Raw genomic sequence first — 19409 nt, 5'->3', positions numbered from 1 at the left:
GGCAGTTCTGGCAAGCGTAGCTCCCCGTTGTAAAAATGGGGCTATGTGCGGCCTTGGCCAGGCGTTCCCCGTTCAGGCCCCTTATTCAACACGAATAGCGTTGAATAGCCACGTGTTTCTCGGCACTGCAAGTACCGGGAAACACGTGGCTAAACGCACTCATAAGGGGACTTTGTTCGCTTTTGGGAAGATCGCGCTCTTAGTGCCACTCATGTTCCCCCATCTACCCCCATGGTCCCTTTGAGCCCCTATGCCAACTCATGCTCCACCTTCCTTTTTGCTTACACTGTCCAAACCAACTGACCCAGTATCCACCTTGGGCAAACCTGAGGACCCCCCACCTCCCCCACAAACCGGTGCCCCCCCCAAACCAAACGGTTAAGGATATAGGGTATGGTAAGCAGTCAAGCATTAATAATCCAATAATGATGGGCAGCACGGTGGCGCAGTAATAGAACATAGAACATTACAGTGCAGTACAGGCCCCTCCCTACTATTGCAGGCAGGCCATTCCACGTCCTTACTACTCTCTGGGTAAAGAACCTACCTCTGACATCTGTCCTATATCTATCTCCCCTCAATTTAAAGCTATGTCTTGATCTGCTTAGACTTGATTCATGATTCCACAATTCAGTTTTCCTCCCCCTTTCCCATCTGGAGGGCGGCTGTGTTTCTGCTCAAGCAAAGCAGCGTGTTGCAGATCGACATGCCACACCAACGTTACATCATGCGGGTTCCAGTCTCCACTGCCACGATAATAGATGAACTGTTCCTGGGCCAGAGGGAAAGGACTGAGGGGAGTAATCCAAATGGACTAGCTCCATTTCTTGCTCCTCTCCCAATTTTAACACCACTGGATTTTGGATGTAGGTGAGATTCCCACTGGACTCTGACCAAGTTAATCAGTACCAATCATCCCATTGGGCAGATGACCACAATGGCTTTTTAACCCACTTTTGATCAGGGTGGCCGCAATTGTCAGGTAAAGAAATCAGGATGCCAGAGACATCCTCTGGTGCCTTGTCTCATTCATTCATAAACTTTGTGCATCTATTTATTGACTCTAACCTAACAACCTGACTTGGGATAGTGAAACCTGAAGTCTGGTGTACTGGACAAAATGTGGGCAACATTTTGTCATTGGAAGCATTGCAGCTACATTGGAGTATGTATATTTCGACTGTAATTTCATACTAATAAATTTAAAATGGTAGCTTTACACCTATAACAGTCTCGTATGTAAACAAATGTGGCGAGAACTACTTTGGATAAAGCAAGGAGAAGGATTATGATGTTTTCAGTTCGAACTTTCATCTCAGAAATAAAAGTGTGTGATTACTATCCAAAATGTTTTATTGGATTCTCGATTGCATTCTGCACTTCATCAAAAAGTGAATCAAAAATGGCACCAAACTTGCGAGTAATTTTCAAAACACTGTGGATAAAGTGTTCATTACTTTGCTGCTGCCAATTGTGTCCATTGGCCCAGAGTGACACCGTGTGCTTTAAAGGGGAACACTTAGAAATGAAAGATTTTAGCATCCTAATTTGCTTTCCAAACACTTGAAGACACACCATTTTCGAGTGAATATTATAACGCATCATTGCTCAGAAGGAATATAATAACTTCAGAAATACAGATAGTTTATTGATGATTCAGACTGCAGTCTGGCTTGCGCAGAGAGTTCTGATTTAATTTATTCTTAAAAAGACCGTGAGAAGGAATTGATCAGACGCTGATCAGACTGAGTCATTCGTCTGCAGAGCAACTCTGACAGAATGGGATCGGCGCTGCTCAATGCCCATTTACAGAGGCACTGAGATAGTTTTGCCTTTGCTTCATCAACCCTTTCCTGCTGCAATATATTAAGCTTTGGGAGCTTTTCAAGGTGTTTGGATGACCCTGTTTCATGAAAAGCGAGGGATGTGCTGTTGACTGATTTCCTATCTGAAAAACGCTTAAAATTGGATCGTTATATACTTTGCCATAAGAAAGAAAATGATTATTTTTTTCATTTTTAACATCAGTAAATTTTCGCTCGTATGAGCGGCATGCTGTTCCTGATTTACTTTTAGGAAATGTCATTGTTATAAAGTGGATCTCTGGTCAAGCACTGAGAAATTTTATTGTAAGTAATGCTTAAATTAATGTACTGAAGGCTTGCTGTTCCCATGGTTCAGTATTTGAGGTTTTCTTAATTTGATTTATCGAAGCACGAAGTACATTTTGTACTGCTTTCTGTTGTGGGGTGTTAGTAGGCTGGAGTAGGAGTGAGTTTTTGTGGTGATTTATTGGCGCTTTACTATTTTGGATTATTAATTCTGTTGTTGATCATTGTATACTTTAGATGGTCAAGAGTCTAGAAGCTAAGGACGAAGACAGGAGAGTGACCCCGACTTCATTCTGGATGACTCTCCTTGTAAGTCGTTTTGGAATATTAAATCTCTACATTATCACATTGTTTGCACATGTTTTCATTTAAATAATGGGCAGGATTTTCCGGTCCGCCAGCTGCATGTTACTCGGCCTTGCGCCATTCACTGACGGTGGGATTCTATCTTCCTGCCGATTGTTAATGGGTTTTGTCATTGTAACCACCCCATGCTGCCTCTGGAGGGGATGCGCTGCCCGATTGGGACAATTGAATCGCAACGACCGGAGAATTCCAGCCAATATATTTTTGAGAACATATTTGAAACTTGTATATTTTTTATCATTAGTATATAATTTCAATATATTTAGTAAAAGTCAAAGAAGGTCTTGCATTTATTTATTTTATTCATTGATGGAATGTGGGTGTCGCTGGTTATGATGGCATTTGTTGTCCATCTTAATTGTCCTGGAGAAGGTGGTGGTGGGCAGGCATCTTGAACACTGCAGTCCATGTTTTGTCGGAGCACCCACAGTGCTGTTAGGGAGGGAGTTCCTTGACACGTTGCCAGTGAAGGAACGACAATTATAGTTCCAAGTAACGATGGTGTGTGGCTTGGAGGGGAACCTGTCGTTGGTGGGGATCCCATGCATCATGTAGAGGTCATGGGTATGTAGGGTGCTGTTGAAGAAGCTTTGGCGAGTTGCTGCAGTGCATCTTGTAGATGACACACACTGCTGCCACCACTGCGTGAGGGTGGTAGAGGGAGTTGTTAGACAAAGGAGAACCAGTGGAATTGATTTATTTAGATTTCCAGAAGGCCTTTGACAAGGTGCCGCACAGGATACTGTTAACTAAGTTAACAGCCCATGGCATTAAGGGTAAAATCCTGGCATGGATAGAGGATTGGCTGACTGGCAGAAAGCAGAGAGTGGGGATAAAGCGGCCTTTTCAGGATGGCCGGTGACTAGTGGTGTGCTTCGGGGGTCTGTGCTGCGACCACAACTTTTCACAATATACATTAATGATCTGGAAGAAGGAACTGAAGGCACTGTTGTCAAATTTGCAGGTGATACAAAAATCTGTAGAGGGACAGGTAGTATTGAGGAAGCAGGTGGGCTGCAGAAAGACTAGGCGAGTGGGCAAAGAAATGGCAGGTGGAATGCAATGTGGAAAAGTGTGAGGTTATGTACTTTGGAAGGCGGAATGAAGGCATAGACTATTTTCAAAATGGGGGAATGCTTAGGAAATCAGAAGCACAAAGGGACTTGGGAGTCCATGCACAAGATTCTAAGGTTAATGTGCAGGTTCAGTCAGCGGTTTGGAAGGCAAATGCAATGTTAGCATTCATGTCGAGAGGGCTAGAATACAAGACCGTGGATGTACTTCTGAGGCTGTACACGGCTCTGGTCAGGACCCATTTGGAGTATTGTGAGGAGTTTTGGGCCCTGTATCTAAGGAAGGATGTGCTGGCCTTGGAAAGAGTCCAGAAGAGGCTCACAAGAATGCCTGGAATGAAGAGGTTGTCATATGAGGAACAGTTGAGGACTCTGGGTCTGTACTTGTTGGAGTTTATAAGGATCAGGGGGGATCTTATTGAAACTTACAGGATACTGCGAGGCCTGGATAGAGTAGACGTGGAGAGAATGATTCCACGTTTAAGAAAAACTAGAACCAGAGGACATAACCTCACAAATCACTGAGTGTCTTTAAGACAGAGATAGATAGGTTCTTGATGAATAAGGGGATCAGGGGTTATGGGGAGAAGGCAGGAGAATGGGGATGAGAAAAATATCAGCCATGATTGAATGGTGGAGCAGACTCGATGGGCCTAATTCTGCTCCTATGTCTTATGGTTTTATGGAGTGAATGCTTGCTGGGGCGGATGGAGTGTCAATCAAGCAGGCTGCCTTGTCCTGGATGATGTTTAGCTTCTGTGTTGTTGGGCCCGCGCTCCTCCAGGCAAGTGGAGAATATTCCAGCACACTTTTGACTATTGACTTGTAAATGGTGGATGGGCTTTGGGGAAATGAGTATCTTACAGGAAAATTCCCACTTCTGATCTGTAGCACCTTTCAAGATCTCAAAGCACTTTACAGCCAATGAGCTATTTTTTTGAAATGCTCTCTTGAAGGAACTGCAGTTGCTAGTTTGTGCATCGCAAGACCGTGCAAACTACAATAAGGTAATGTCCAGATAGTCTGTTTCAGTGATTTTGTTTTAAAATTTAGAGTTCCCAATTCTCTTTTTTTTTCACATTAGGATCAATTTAACGTGGTCAATCCACTTACCCTGCACATCTTTGAGTTGTGGGGGTGAGATCAACACAGACACGGGGAGAATGTGTAAACGCCACACGGACAGTGACCCAGGGCCGGGATCGAACCGAGGTCCTGGGCGCTGTGAGGCAGCAATGCTAACCACTGCGCCACCATGTCACCCCCCCAGTCTGTTTCAGTGATGATGTTTTCCAGATAAATGTAAGCCAGCAAAATAGTAATATGTTGTAATATACGGGGCTGGTTTAGCACACGGGGCTGGTTTAGCATAGGCCTAAATAGCTGGCTTTTAAAGCAGACCAAGGCAGGCCAGCAGCGTGGGTTCAATTCTCATTCCAGCCTCCCCAAGCAGGCCCCGGAATGTGGCGACTAGGGGCTTTTCACAGTAACTTCATTTGAAGCCTCCTTGTGACAATAAGCGATTTTCCCTTTTTTTTATTTGCCATTACATTATATTACACGAGAATATACATTTTCAGTTTGTTTTTTAAAAAATACGACCGGTACTCTGTGTCTTTGCTAATGGGTCTAGGAGTTGTGGGTGAAAATTGATGAGGTACCCATGGTTGGGCCTTGATTGATCTTTGAGCTGCTCCTAATTTGGCACGAGAGATAAGGGGTGGGATTCTTCAGAAACCAGCGGGGCGGGCAACTCCGGCGCGAAGGAGTGGCGTGAACCACTCCGGTGTCAGGCCGTCCCGAAGGTGCGGAATCCTCCGCACCTTCAGGGACTAGGCCGGTGCCGGAATGGTTTGCGCCGGCCGGCGCAGAAGGGGTTTGGCGCCACGCCAACTGGTGCCGAAGGGTCTCCGCCGGCCGGCGCAAGTTGGCGCATGTGTGGGAGTACCAGTGTGTGCTGGCGTCATCCCAGCGCATGCGCAGGGTGGGGGTTCATCTCCGCGCCGGCCATCGCGGACCGTTACACCGGCCGGCGTGGAGGAATAGAGTGCCCCCATGGCCAGATCCCCCCCCCCCCCCCCCTCGAGGACCCTGGAGGTCGCCCGCGGAGCCAGGTCCCGCCAGTAAGTACCTGACATAACATACACCGGCGGGACCCGCTGAAACCGGGTGGCCACTCGGCCCATCGCGGGCCGGAGAATCGCCGGGGGGGTGGGGGGTGTGCTGCTGCCAGCGGCTGCCAACCAGCGCGGCGCGATTCCCGTCCCCGCCAAATCCCCGGCGCCGGAGAATTTGGCAGCCGGCAAGGGCGGGATTCACACAGCCCTCCGGCGATTCTCCGACCGGGCGGGGTTTTCGGAGAATCCCACCCCATGGAGTAGGGAGAGAAGGAAGTAAACTGAAAGTCACTTTTCACTGCTGTTTTAGCTCTTTTTCTCCAGTGGTTTGATGTAAATTTGGTCATCAGCGAAGCCAACAAAATGTTAGGTGAGGTTACTGAGTTACGGGGATGGGGTGGAGGCATGGGCTTAAGAAAGAGTGCTCTTTCTAAGGGCCGATGCAGACGCAGTAGGCTGAATGGCCTCCTTCTGCACTGTAAATTCTATGATTCTATTACCTTTTCCTGGTGCGAGACCTGCACGTTCGGAATTCAAAAGCCGTCGATGGGAGGAGGAAGAGGCAACCTGCCCAAACTTCTTAAATGGCCCCTTAATTCTATGAACGAGCTTGTTCAGGGGACAGATTTAAATTTCTTTTTTGTGGGTCGGGTTCGACGTGCAGTCGGAACCATGACTTGGAGGAGGTGATGACATAGCGCAAAGTGATCTTCAAGAGCTGGGCAGAAGCAAAAGCATCATTGAAGAAAGAAGAGTGTGAATGGCATCAGTGTTGGCAAAAGAAATAATGTCTGCCAAGGCAAATTGTTAAGGAATATCAGAGATAATGTCTGCCAAGGCAAATTGTTAAGGAATATCAGAGATAATGTCTGCCAAGGCAAATTGTTAAGGAATATCAGAGATAATGTCTGCCAAGGCAAATTGTTAAGGAATATCAGAGATAGGATACAATATGGATCAAAATACAGTGAAGGCCAGTTTGGAAACATTGGCAAGTCAATTAACACCTGTAAAAAGAAAGGATAGACTAATGTTTAAAATGAAGGCCTTTTTCAGGGCCATCTTTTCTTATTTCTTCTTGATTAGTGTTTCATCTTCCCAAGCCTTTACTAAGGAGGTTTCTCACATTGTACCAATTGTACACAATACTCCAGGGTCTATACAATTGTCGCAACATCTTTACTCCTATACTCAAATCCTCTTGCAATAAAGGCCAACATACCATTTGCCTTTCTACCTGTTTGCTGTCCCTGCCTGTTAGCTTTCAGCGGCTCATGAACAAGGCACCCAGGTTCCTGTGAACATCAACACTTCCCAGTCTCTCAGTATCTAAGAAATTTACATTTTCCCTACCAAAATGGATAACCTCATATTGGATAACCTCACCTTATATACCATTTATCATGGGCTGTCCCACTGACTTAGTCTTTAAGCCTTTGAGCATCCTCTTCACATATCAGATCCCCACCTAGCTTTGCATACTCAGGAAACTCGGAAATATCGGCCTGTAACATCCGAGCTCCGCGATGGCACGGCAATTGTCTTGGAAATGCAAATTTCCAATGGTAATTGCCCAGCACTGGGGACAATCTGAAAATGCGATTTAGATCACACACTTCAGATGGTTCAGATCGGGTTTCGGCAATTGTTGCCCAGAAAGAATTAGAAGAGTTAAAAGCACTTCTAGCTCCTGGGTAACTATTGCACAGAACCCATACCAGTTACCTTTGAGAAGGTGGTGGTGATCTGCATCTTGAACCGCTGCAATTAATGTTGGTGTACATCTACGGTGCTGCTGGGATGGGTGTTCCAGCTTTTTTACCCAGTGACAGTGAAGGAACGGCGATATATTTCCAAGTCAGGCTGGTGAGTGACTTGGAGGGCAATTTCCAGGTGGTGGTGTTCTTATGTATCTGCTGCCCTTGTCCTTCTAGATGGTAGCGGTAGTGGTTGTAGGATTGAAAGGTGTTGCAGAAGGAGCCTTGGTGAGTTCCTGCAGTGCATCTTGTAGATGGTGCACATGGCTGCCGGTGTGCTTCAGTAGTGGGGGAGTGAATGTTTGTGGATAAGATGCCAATCTTGTGGGCTGCTTTGTCCTGGATGGTGTTGAGCTTCTTGAGTGTTGTTGGAACTGTATCCATCCAGGAAAGTGGAACATATTCCATCATGCACCTGACCTGTGCCTTGTCGATGGTGGCCATGATGTGGAGATGCCGGCGTTGGACTGGGGTGAGCACAGTAAGAAGTCTTACAACACCAGGTTAAAGTCCAACAGGTTTGTTTCAAACACTAGCTTTCGGAGCACTGCTCCTTCCTCAGGTGAATGATGAGGTATGTACCTCTTCATTCACCTGAGGAAGGAGCAGCGCTCCGAAAGCTAGTGTTTGAAACAAACCTGTTGGACTTTAACCTGGTGTTGTAAGACTTCTTACTGTACTTTTCTTTGTTCTTTGAATTGCATAAAGACCAGGCCAGCAGACTTCCTTCCATAAAGGACATTCATGAACAAAATGAGTTTTTATAACAATCGATGATAGCTGTCTTGGGCGTCGTTACTGAGATCAGCTTTATATTTCCATTTTATTAAGTAAATTAAAATTCCAGCAGCTGTAATGGTGGGATTTGAATACACATCCCCGGAGCATTAACCAGGGCCTCTGGATGACTAGTCCAGTGACATACCACGACATTACATATCCCCCTGCTCCTCTTTTAGTTTCCCTCGTATTCCTACTGGAAGAAAACTATGTCTTGAGGTCTGTGTTAGGACAATGGTACAACATGCGCATATAATGGTGACCATTGGATTGAATTGAATTTAAATATAATCTGCAGCTATCACTGCAGATGCTTTCAGTTATTTTCCTCTTCCCCCGCCCCTGCTCTAGGCCTGCACTAAAGAAACTTCCTTTTGTTCTGCTGTCCATCTGGCAGCCCAGCTGGGAACTTGATTAAAACGACCCCAGATGATTACTGTTGTCGATGATGGACAAGCTTTGGGGAGTCAGAGGTGGGTTATCCGCCACAGGAAACCTATCCTCTGACCTGCTCTTGTAGCCACAGTATTTATATGGCTAGTTCACATCAGTTTCTGGCCAATGATAACCTCCAGGATGTTGATGGTGGGAAATTCAGCAATGGTAATCCCATTGAATGCCAAGGGGCAATAGTTAGATACGATCATGTTGGAGATGGTCATTGCCTGGCACTGTGTGGTGCAGATGTTACTTGCCACTTGTCAGCCCAAGACTGGAAATTGTCCCAGTCTTGCTGCATTTGGATTGCTGCAGTGTGCAGGAGAGGGATGGAATAGACTCACTTTTCCCCAAAGTGGGTCAATCTACCCAACAGGAAGTGCCATCTGCATTGCTCCAACAACAGCAGTTTGCATTTACATAGCATTTTTACTGCAGTAAAATGTCTCAAAGCTCTTCACGGTAGCCTAGCCAGTCACTCATTTGTCACTGCGCCACAGAAGGAAATCCTATAGCAGGCGTCCAAAGGTTTGATCAAATAGTTCAGTTTTGAGGAGAATCTTAAATGAGAAGTGAGGAAGATTGGAATGGAGAGGTTTGGGCAGGAAGCACAGTGCTTAGAGCCTCGACAGTTGAAAGCCTGACCACAGGTGGAGGGAAAAAGGAAATCAGGGATGCAAAAGAGTTTAGAATTGGAGAAAAGCAGGGTTCTTCGAGAGTTATAGGGCTGAAGGGGGTTACAAAGAAATGAAAAATGAAATGAAAATCACTTATTGTCACGAGTAGGCTTCAATGAAGGTACTGTGAAAAGCCCCTAGTCGCCACATTCCGGTGCCTGTTCGGGGAGGCTGTTACGGGAATCGAACCATGCTGCTGGCTTGCCTTGGTCTGCTTTCAAAGCCAGCGATTTAGCCCAGTGTGCTAAACAGCCCCTTTTTTAAGATGGAGAGTGTATGGCCATAGAGGGATTTGGGCACGAGGATGAGAATTTTAAACCTGACATGCGGCTAGACTGGAATCCAATATAGGTCAGCAAGTACAGACGGTTGTTCCCTTTGAAATGTGTTATTCTTGCACCTGTCCTGATGGGTGCAAAGATTCGACTGCGTGTCTCTTTTTCTCATCAGCACTCAACCTAAATTAACTTGCGGCGATGAGTGTAGGTTATATCTAACATGCAAGTGTAGGGACCTTGAGAGTTTTGAGTTTCTCTCATCTCTTCCCTCACCAGAAGCAATTGTTTATCTGAATCTATCCATTGAAAATTAGGGGCAGCATGGTAGCATGGTGGTTAGCATAAATGCTTCACAGCTCCAGGGTCCCAGGTTCGATTCCCGGCTGGGTCACTGTCTGTGTGGAGTCTGCACGTCCTCCCCGTGAGCGCGTGGGTTTCCTCCAGGTGCTCCGGTTTCCTCCCACAGTCCAAAGATGTGCGGGTTAGGTGGATTGGCCATGCAAAATTGCCCGTAGTGTCCTAAAAAGTAAGGTTAAGGGGGGGGTTGTTTGTGTTACGGCAATAGGGGGGATACATGGGTTTGAGTAGGGTGATCATTGCTCGGCACAACATCGAGGGCCGAAGGGCCTGTTCTGTGCTGTACTGTTCTATGAAACTGTTTCATATTTTAAATGCCTCGATGAGATCAGTTCTTGATCTCCTATGCTCAAGGGATGTAAGACAAATTTCTATGACCTGTTTTCGCAAAGTACTGGAATGTAATGCATATTGGGCAGTGTTTATTTTTTCCTGCCATGATGGCCCAACTCCATTCCTTTGGAATTTGATTGGCACTGCATCTTACCGCAGGAATTTCATACAACGCAGACAGTTGTTTCCCAGACAATTGGCATATTTCACTGGTTATTACTCCATGTCTAACACTTGCAGGTTCGTTGACAACTTCTTACTGCTCAGTAATTTTCCCTTTTTTTTGTTGCTCTTTTCAGAAAAAAGAATGGACCTGGGATGAGAGCAAGATGATGATTATGCAGGATCCTATCTACAGGTTAGTTGATGCTCTTCGTGAGGTGCGGTTTTGTGAATGTGTGAGGTGGTCATGACTTTACAGAGGAGTTCACGTCGAGCCAACAAACATCTGTCGCGTACATAAACCCAAATAAACCTGCTGTATGGCCAGGCAACCACTGGTTTATTATCGCAGTTAGGATTCCTCTGTCATGCATTAAAACACACTTCAAGTGCTCTCTGGTGGCATTATCTGTTGAGCGATTGTACAGATCAGTAAGTTCATGTTTTTGGAGAGGCATGTTTAATTCCCAGAAGTTATAGTGTGTTATAGTTGCCATGGGAATGGACAATATGCTCCAGTGATGCATGTAAAGATCTGAAATGTTCCTCACTAAAGGATGTGAAGGGAAATACATTTTTATTATTTGAAATAATCAAATCTGGATTCCAAATCATGGAATCAGCCAGTTTGAAAGCAATAGCCATCTGCAGAATACTTGTTTTTTGAGAAAATATATATATTTTATTCCAAGCACGATCAGTAATACAAACAATCAACAAGCAAATATCACCAAGTTTCAAACAGTGTGTTATTTTTCCCCTTTTTCTTCCCAAAGTACCCCAATATCCCACCCCAAACAGCTCTCTCTCCACTGCCCCCCCCACCACCCTCTGCAGAAAGGACCTCAATCTTACTTAGAACCTCCCTTCCGACCCGCTGAGAGCAAACGCAATCTTTTCCGGTCAAATTTAACCGATCCTGTTCTCAGTTCTAGCTGGGTAAAGGAGGCAGAGGGTAATATCCCAGTCTGGGTCTAAGTTTTATGCAGATTGGGAGAAGCTCTCCCGTTCTATAATAATGTCCCCATAGGCCTGATCCTGAAAGTCCCAAACCTGGCCCAACGGCATTTTCACGGTGGGCAGGTGGGGGTGTGGGAGAGGTGAAATTTTCACACCCACGGGTAGCACAGTGGCGCAGTGGGTTAGCCCTGCAGCCTCACGGAGCTGAGGTCCCAGGTTCGATCCCGGCTCTGGGTCACTGTCCGTGTGGAGTTTGCACATTCTCCCCATGTTTACATGGGTTTCGCCCCCACAACCTAAAGATGTGCAGGCTCGGTGGATTGGCCACGCTAAATTGCTCCTTAATTGGAAAAAATGAATTGGGTACACTAAATGTATAATCATATTAAAAAAAATTCACACCCATGGTTCACATGTTAAAATGGAGCTGCCTTCAGTCTGATCTGAGTTTTGCAAGGTTGGATTGGAAAAAATGTTATGTGCACATTCGGTCTGGAGAAGGTCTGAACTTAATGGATTCTTTGGAGAGGTAGGATACCCTTTGGAAAGGTAAGGCACCCATTTAGATATCGTCACAGAATGTCTTTAGTAAAGGTCAGGTACCCTATAGAAGTGGGTCAAGTGCCCTTTGGGATTGTTTAAAAATAATAATAATAATCGCTTACTGTCACAAGTAGGCTTCAGTTAAGTTACTGTGAAAAGCCCCGAGTCGCCACATTCCGGCGCCTGTTCGGGGAGGCTGGTACAGGAATTGAACCCGCATTGCTGGCATTGTTCAGCATTACAGGCCAGCTGTTTAGCCCACTGTGCTAAACCAGCCCCAAATGGACATGAATGTGGGTTAAAAGTAGATAAAACTCATTGCTAAGGAACCGTCAGAGGGAACTATCAAAGGGGGCTAATAGTTCCTTTTAGTATTTAAATCTTCTGCATTTTAAACATTTGAAACTAGACTCTGCTGTGTTGGGGGGAAAAAAACAGTCCTTGCTATTTCACTCTGCCTGTTAGCATAAGCCTGAGGGGTGTCGTTATACGAATGGTGCTGCCCAAATGATTTCAGAGCCCATCATTATCAGAGTGGGGCGTGTGTCAATTCAGATAGTGATTGACAGATCCAAGTGCTTGTAAGGTTTTTGAAAGTGAGTCTATGAATATAAATTCTTGTTCTAATAAGGGATTAAAGGCATTTAAATGTGGTGCATGGGCTTTTAATCAAAGTGGTTTAAAAAAAAACAGTGACTTCATCAATGGATACTTAAGAACTCTATTTAATCTCAGCATGGGTCCTGAGGTCCACCCATGGTGGATACTGGTTGAGGTGAAATGGAGGGCATAAGGGCAAAATGTGGGTTGGATGGGCAGTAGTTGACATAGGGCTATAAAGGGCCATGGTGGGTTGCACGGCATAGGTTGACTTGGAGGATGTAATGGGACATGGTGGGTGGGTGTGGGCATAAGATGGCCATGGGGTGGTATGGGTGGGGCATGGGAGTTTGTAGGGAGAAGGTGGAGGGCTGTTAGTGTTTCATTCTTTTTCTTACAGTGTAAGGCCAGGCACTGGCCTTTTAGCGCAGCTTACCTCCATACCAGCGGGCCAGGCCTGACCCCCATTTCACCCCACCAAGGCCCGGAGTGACATCTGACTATCTTGGGGACTTCTCCCAAATCGGGTTTGGAGAGTGGGAATTGTCCCAGATCTGCTCTTCTGTCCCAGGCATGAAACTTCAGCCCTAGGTATCTGACTCATAACAGTTCTCCTCCCTGCCCAGTTTTCATAGTGGCCTATTTTTGGATCTCCTGTAAACACCTGCGAAAGATCAGAGGATTGCCTGATTAAAGCCATATCCTAGTAGTCAGCATATTGTCTTGCCACCTTGCATAATATACTGTAGAAGAACGATCACTCATCTCTGATGGCTTACATTATAAACTGCCCTCTCCTACTGACTTCTGGGAAAAACATACCATTGTGACAGTATACTGGTTAGTATGTTATAAATTGGATAAAATAAGTATAATCATTCGAATATATGCTTATGTAAATATATATTGCATTGCTTCCTGTCATGACATCATGTGTTTTGGTCAGTCTTTCACTGTCAGTTGCAGAACGTTTCCCAAAACAATTTCCGTGTTCAACCTCAATGCCAACCTTTCTGCTGTTTCTTTTAGTCTAAAATCCCAGATAATGCAACATACCACCCATATTTTACTCAACCATGCAGAAAAGCCTCCATTTTAACCTTAATTTGAGCAATTACCTGACCCTTTGGCAAGTGATAAGGCATGGTAATTGGTCTCAGTGTCTTTGGGTTGTGGAAAATAATTCTGATTACTAATTGCGATACATTAATCTGGATTGGTAGAGTTGGACCATGAGAGAATCAGGTTCAGCTGTAATCCCACGGGCCGGCAGCCTGAACATGTTCATTGCCTAGATTTTGTTGAGAAAAAATAGTACCCCGAAGATACCACAGGGTTGCAGGCACCTTAGTCTGGCATGGGCATTGTAATCAGATACCCAGCTTTAACTGTTTGACATATGTGGCTTTGATATGTGACTTGAAGGCAAGACATAACTGCGTAGGTGGAATGCCAACTTTGTTTCAAAAAAAAAAGAACGATTGGTATAGGTTATGTGACCATGCCTTTTCCAACAAATTGCACTCTGTTCCACTATTGACAGCCGTGCCTTCAGCCATCTAGGTCTTAGGCTCTGAAGTTTCCTCCCTAAAGCTCTCTACCTCTATCATTAATTAAAATGCTGCTCAAAACCTACCTCATTAATAAAACGCATGGCCAGCCACCCCAAGATCTCTGCTTTTGGCTCAGTGCCAATTTTGTCTGATTCCACTATCATGATGCACCCTGGGATGTTTTATCATCTTAAAGGTGCGACATAAATGCAAGTTGTTGCTTGAAAGGTTGACAAAGAATGCCATTCAAAAAAAAACAGACTGCTTTGTTTAACCCTTTCAAAAACTGGTCCAAACTTACTGTGTTATTTGAACTGATTTCAATGACTAGTGTAAATACTTAATTTTGTCAGTATTCCTGTTAGTTTATTTTCTGACCTTAATGTCTTATTAAGAAACTGTGGAAATCCTGGTTATTTCTAAAGAAACTAAACATGTCTAATGTCAGAGTATATTACTGCATATTACCCTTCTCATGGTCAGGCCTTAGTACATCCGGGAAAAGGAGGACTTGTCTATGCAAGCTGCCAATTTTATTCAGCATGTAAGGAAATTACTTGGAGAAAATTCAGAAACAAGGACAACACAGATATTTGTCACATCACTCAAACATGTCCAAAATGCACAATTAATTATTTTGAAATGCTATTGCATATGTAAATCTTTGTACACAGTAAGATCCCACAAATCGCCATCAGGTGAGTTATTAGTTCATCTATTTTTGTTCTTCTGGAAGGGAGCAAAAGTAAGAACTTTGGTTACTCTGGGGTACAGTGAGATTGAGACAATGCCTTTTTAATGGGAGAATGTTTGAGATTGATTTTAACACACAGTACCAATTGAAAAAGTTAAAATCCGTGCAGATGCCTGCAGGGATGGGTGATAACCAAGTATTAATTGGATTTATTTTTGAGTAAAAGCAGATGTCTGCATCAACCAGGAATTCTGAACTCACTCCTGGTTTTAATACATGAATTACATGTTTTTTTTTAAACCAGTGTTGCAGTCTTCATGCCTAGATCTGAGTTCTGCTAACACAGTACCAAAATCATCGAGGCAAAATAGCTCAGTTGGAACCAAGAAAAATAATCCGAGCTTCGGCTGCTTTGCCCAATTCAATGTTGCACCATGTGTTGTCTTAATGAGGGTGGTTGAGAAGACGTTCTCTGCAGATGCTCAGCGTTTCCAGCATTTTCAATTTTTATTCCTGATAGATAGCATCTTGCTTTTGATTAGATACATATGATTTTCCCCTGGGGAAAAACGTATTCCAGAATTAAAAACCTACCGCCACCGACCAAGTGTTGGAAAATGGGGTGAGCATAGATAGGTGCTTGATGGTTCAATGGATTGTAGGGTTTCTTGCTGTGCTGTAAAACTCTATGACTCTGTGGCTCTATGCTTGATGTTCTATATTCAGCACATTCATTCTATTGAGCTCTGCAATGCATGATGCAACTGGTCTGCCTGCGTTTCGAATTTAAAATACACATCCTTGTTTTCAAATCGTGTCTTATCTCAGTAACCCCCCTCCAGTCTTATAATCCTCCAAGATCTCTGCCCTCCTCGAATTTCAGCCTCTTGAGTATCCCCAATTTCAATCACACCACCATTGACCAATGTGCTTTCAGCTACCTAAGCCATAAGCTCTGGAATTTGCTGCCTCGACTGGAGCATTGTGTCCAACCCTGGGCACCACACTTTACAAAGTATGTGAAGGCATTGGAAGGAGTACAAGAAAATATTCACAAGGATGGTTTTGGGCATGAGTGACTGCAGCTGCGTGGGCAGATTGGAGAAGCTGGGACTGTTTTCCCTGGCGACGAGAAGATTTAAGAGGTGATCGAAGTGTTCGCAAATCATGAAAGGCCTGGACGGAAGAGCTGGAGAGAAACTCTTTCCATTGGCAGAAGGGTCGAGAATCTTTTAAGGTGAATGGCAAAATTAACAACAGTGATAGAAGGAAAACTATTTTACTAGCGGTTAGGGTCTGGAATGCAGTGCCTGAGAGCAGGGCGGAGGTAGATTTAATCGAGGTCTTCAAAAAGGAATCGGATATTTAGCTGAAGCGAAGAAATCTGCAGGGCTATGGGGAAAAGGTCAGGGGAATGAGACTCGGTGAGTTCTTCTTCCAGAGAGCATGAACATGATGGGCTGAATGACCTCCTTATACTGTAACGCTGTTACCATTCAATGATAATGTGAAATTACTTTGCCTTCTATCTCTCCCTTCCTTTAAGATGCTCCTTGAAGCCGACCTCTTTGACTAAAAGCTTGGTCACCTGTTCTTGGCTGGGATCTTCTGGCTCTGCCCTGGCAGCACTCGCCATGGGGAATATCGTGGGCCCGTCAAAAGACTTGCGGCAGGATCTGAAGATCCCAGTGTTGGGCAGAGCTGGAAAATCTGGCCCTACTATTACTTCATGTGGCTGGTCTCAAATTCTATGTGACTGCACTGCAGAGAAGCACCGTGGGTCATTTTACTAAGTTAAAGGTGTCGTCCAAATCCAAGTTTGTAGAATCATAGAATTCCTACAGTGCCGAAGAGGTCATTCGGCCCATTGGGTCTGCACAGACCCTTCGAAAGATCACCCTATCTTGGCCCACACCCCCATCCCATCTCAGTAACCCAGTAACCCCACCTAACCTTTTGAACATTAAGGGACAATTTATTAAGTCCGATCCACCTGACCTGCACATCGTTGGACTGTGGGAGCAAACCAGAGCATCCGGAGGAGACCCACAGACAAGGGGAGAACATAAAAACTCCACATAGACAGTCACTCGAGGCTGGATTTGAACCCGTGTCCCTGGTGCTGTGTGGCAGCAGTGCTAACCACTGTGCCACCGTGCTGCCCAGTTGTTGTTGATATTGAGCACATTCCGTCAGACAGCATCTATGAAACTAGAAAAGTGGACCAATGGCTTATTATTCCTGGTTTTACATCCGATTATCATTCACTGATTGAACACAGGAACGTATAAAGGTTGAAAGGTGTCTTTGTTTCAAAGAGAAACTTGACAACACTCTCCTGTCACATGACAGTATGGCCTCAATATACCATCCAATCTGAACCTGGAATTTGCCATGTCCCATGCCAAGCCTGTTCACAGATTTTATCTATCCATTGCTTTACAAATTCATTCATGTTTTTTTTAAAAAGAATTATGGAACAAAAATGAAAACAGCAACGCCAAGATGAAAACTAAACGTTTCAACCTTTCCCTTTTGTCAATAAAACTGGTTTTCAAGATGGGCATCTGGAAATCCAGTTCATCATTTTTTTTATTAACGATCCAACTTAATGGGCTTGAATTAATTGGAATTTTAATTTGAAAACTTTACTGGATATTTTACAAACCTTTTGGATAATGAAACTCGTTCTTTAATGGTCTCTGGTGGTGAGGTTATAGACATCTGGCTTTCTTAAGAAAAATGGAACTCTTGTGAATTACAGTACATAAAACTCTGCCGGAGAGAGCAATGTTTGTTCATTGTCTTTCAGAGTTTATGCTGCTAAACTCCGGTGCCTTATTCCAGTGACAGAATTTGCCGGTCAGATTGTTAGTCAGCCTCCTGTCCTTATGGTTCATGGGACTTATCATTCACTGATGTCTGTCCATGATACTTGGCTGCCTTCCATCCAGCAGATCATGATTCTCCACAGTTGAAGTTCATATTGTGTGTCTGCATTGTTTTGTTTCTCTTTATTCCCATAACATAAGGTGTTTTTTACACCGTAGAACTGACTCTCGCCCTCTGACTTGGAGGACTGACCTTCGGTGTGGCTCCGACCTCACACCTCTGACATAGGTGCCGCATGGTCCTCTCCCAGCAGGTCAAGGCGCAGTGGCTGGGATGCAACAGAGGTGCTGGTATATTGCGAGTTGTAGAATTAGAGACCAATTTTAGCGCTGTAAATAGACAGTTGACGCAGAGATGATGTCTTATCGTCCAAACTAAATGGACACCATTGTTTTTTTTTTTAAATGGCCTTGTGCCTTAAGTGCTTGGCTGCACTGTGACCAGTGTGTGAAGGAAATGTCATACGGCAGATCATTCAAACACAGCACACAGACTTAATTCATCCTGTTCCATTCAGAAATCACCCCCTATTCTGGCAAAGCAGATGGGAATTAATTGTGCTTGTTTTTTAATATATTGTGAACAATTTCCACACGGACATTCTATTGGGGCTGCCCTGTACTCGTCCATCTGCTCTGTCTATGTTTGAAGCTGCAATCATGAGTGACACGGATGTGAGATCTGTTCATGCCTGGAACCCTGTAAATTTAAAAGCTCATCAGTCCCGTTCCACATGCGGAAATCCAGTGGCCCGTGGAGCTGGCTAAATGTCCCCGTTGCCTGATAGTTTCTACTGTGTGACAGTATGGGTGTGTGGAAAAGCAGCCTCCTGTACGAAGTCTTTATACTGGTGTAGGTACCAGTACTGCCACCCTTTGTGTTGCAGCCTTGCCAATGGAGTCGGGACTGTCCGTTTGCAGTGCTGATATATAGGGCGCGATCTACTGGCTGCATTGCGCTCGAGTGAGGGCGCAATGCGTAGATGTCGGGAGAGTCCCCCCGCTGGCTTCCCGGCAGCCATTACGCCTCACGAGATCTACCCAGATCTCCCAAGGCAGCAGAATCAGAATCCCGCCCAATATGGGTGTGACTAAACGGCACATGCCGAAGTAGGGTTTAAATCTACTTAGGCAAGCTTACCCAGTATCTACTAGCCACCCAGGATCTACCAACCTCCCCAGGAAGGCCACAGCCAAGGGTTGTTCAGTACTGGTCCACACAAATGTGGATCACGTGGAACGGCAACCAAAATGTTTGCTAGGCCATCGGAGACCCCTGATGGCCAGGGATAATGTAGGGTGCCCCCGGGCGCTCCCCCTTGAACACTGCCACCCTGGCATTGCCAAGGTGCCTGGGTGGCACTAAAGACCCAGCAGGAGCACCACCAGGGTGCCAATGCAAGGTGCCCGGGTGGCAGGGTGGCACTGCCAAGGGTTAGGGCCGAGGAGGGCCATGCCCGTGAAAGAAGGGTGGAGGGAGAATATGAAGGGTGGGGGTTCAGAGCAGATAAGATGGGCCTCTGGGAGGTTTGGGGGGTTACAGGTGGGGGTCTAGAAAGGGTGGAATCTGTTAAGGGGGTGTGGAGGGAGGCACCCCCCCCCCCCCTCCCCAGGAACCCCACTGCAGGATGTCCTCACTTGGAGAGGTGGGGGGGGAGAGGGGAAGAGGGTGAGCGTGCTGTGCAGTAATGCCTATGTGTATAGGGGGCAACATTGCCC

The 19409-nt window shown here is 45.2% G+C and overlaps 1 protein-coding gene across 3 annotated transcripts in view; it reads left to right on the top strand.

The window, feature by feature from the left end:
- Positions 1–19409, top strand: part of nos1apa (nitric oxide synthase 1 (neuronal) adaptor protein a) — a 452025-nt gene that overhangs the window by 219869 nt on the left and 212747 nt on the right. For 2 of the 3 annotated variants that reach the window (XM_038794907.1, XM_038794908.1), the window contains exons 4-5: positions 2349–2420; positions 10587–10645. In XM_038794907.1, the coding sequence (XP_038650835.1) occupies positions 2349–2420; positions 10587–10645 (131 nt within the window). The remainder of the gene's footprint in view (positions 1–2348; positions 2421–10586; positions 10646–19409) is intronic. The other variant, XM_038794909.1, reaches the window with a different exon arrangement.

Source organism: Scyliorhinus canicula, chromosome 4 (genome assembly GCF_902713615.1).
Source record: "Scyliorhinus canicula chromosome 4, sScyCan1.1, whole genome shotgun sequence".
Taxonomy (NCBI): domain Eukaryota; kingdom Metazoa; phylum Chordata; class Chondrichthyes; order Carcharhiniformes; family Scyliorhinidae; genus Scyliorhinus; species Scyliorhinus canicula.
Note: the sequence above shows the minus strand (reverse complement) of the source record. Positions and strands in the feature narration are given on the sequence as shown.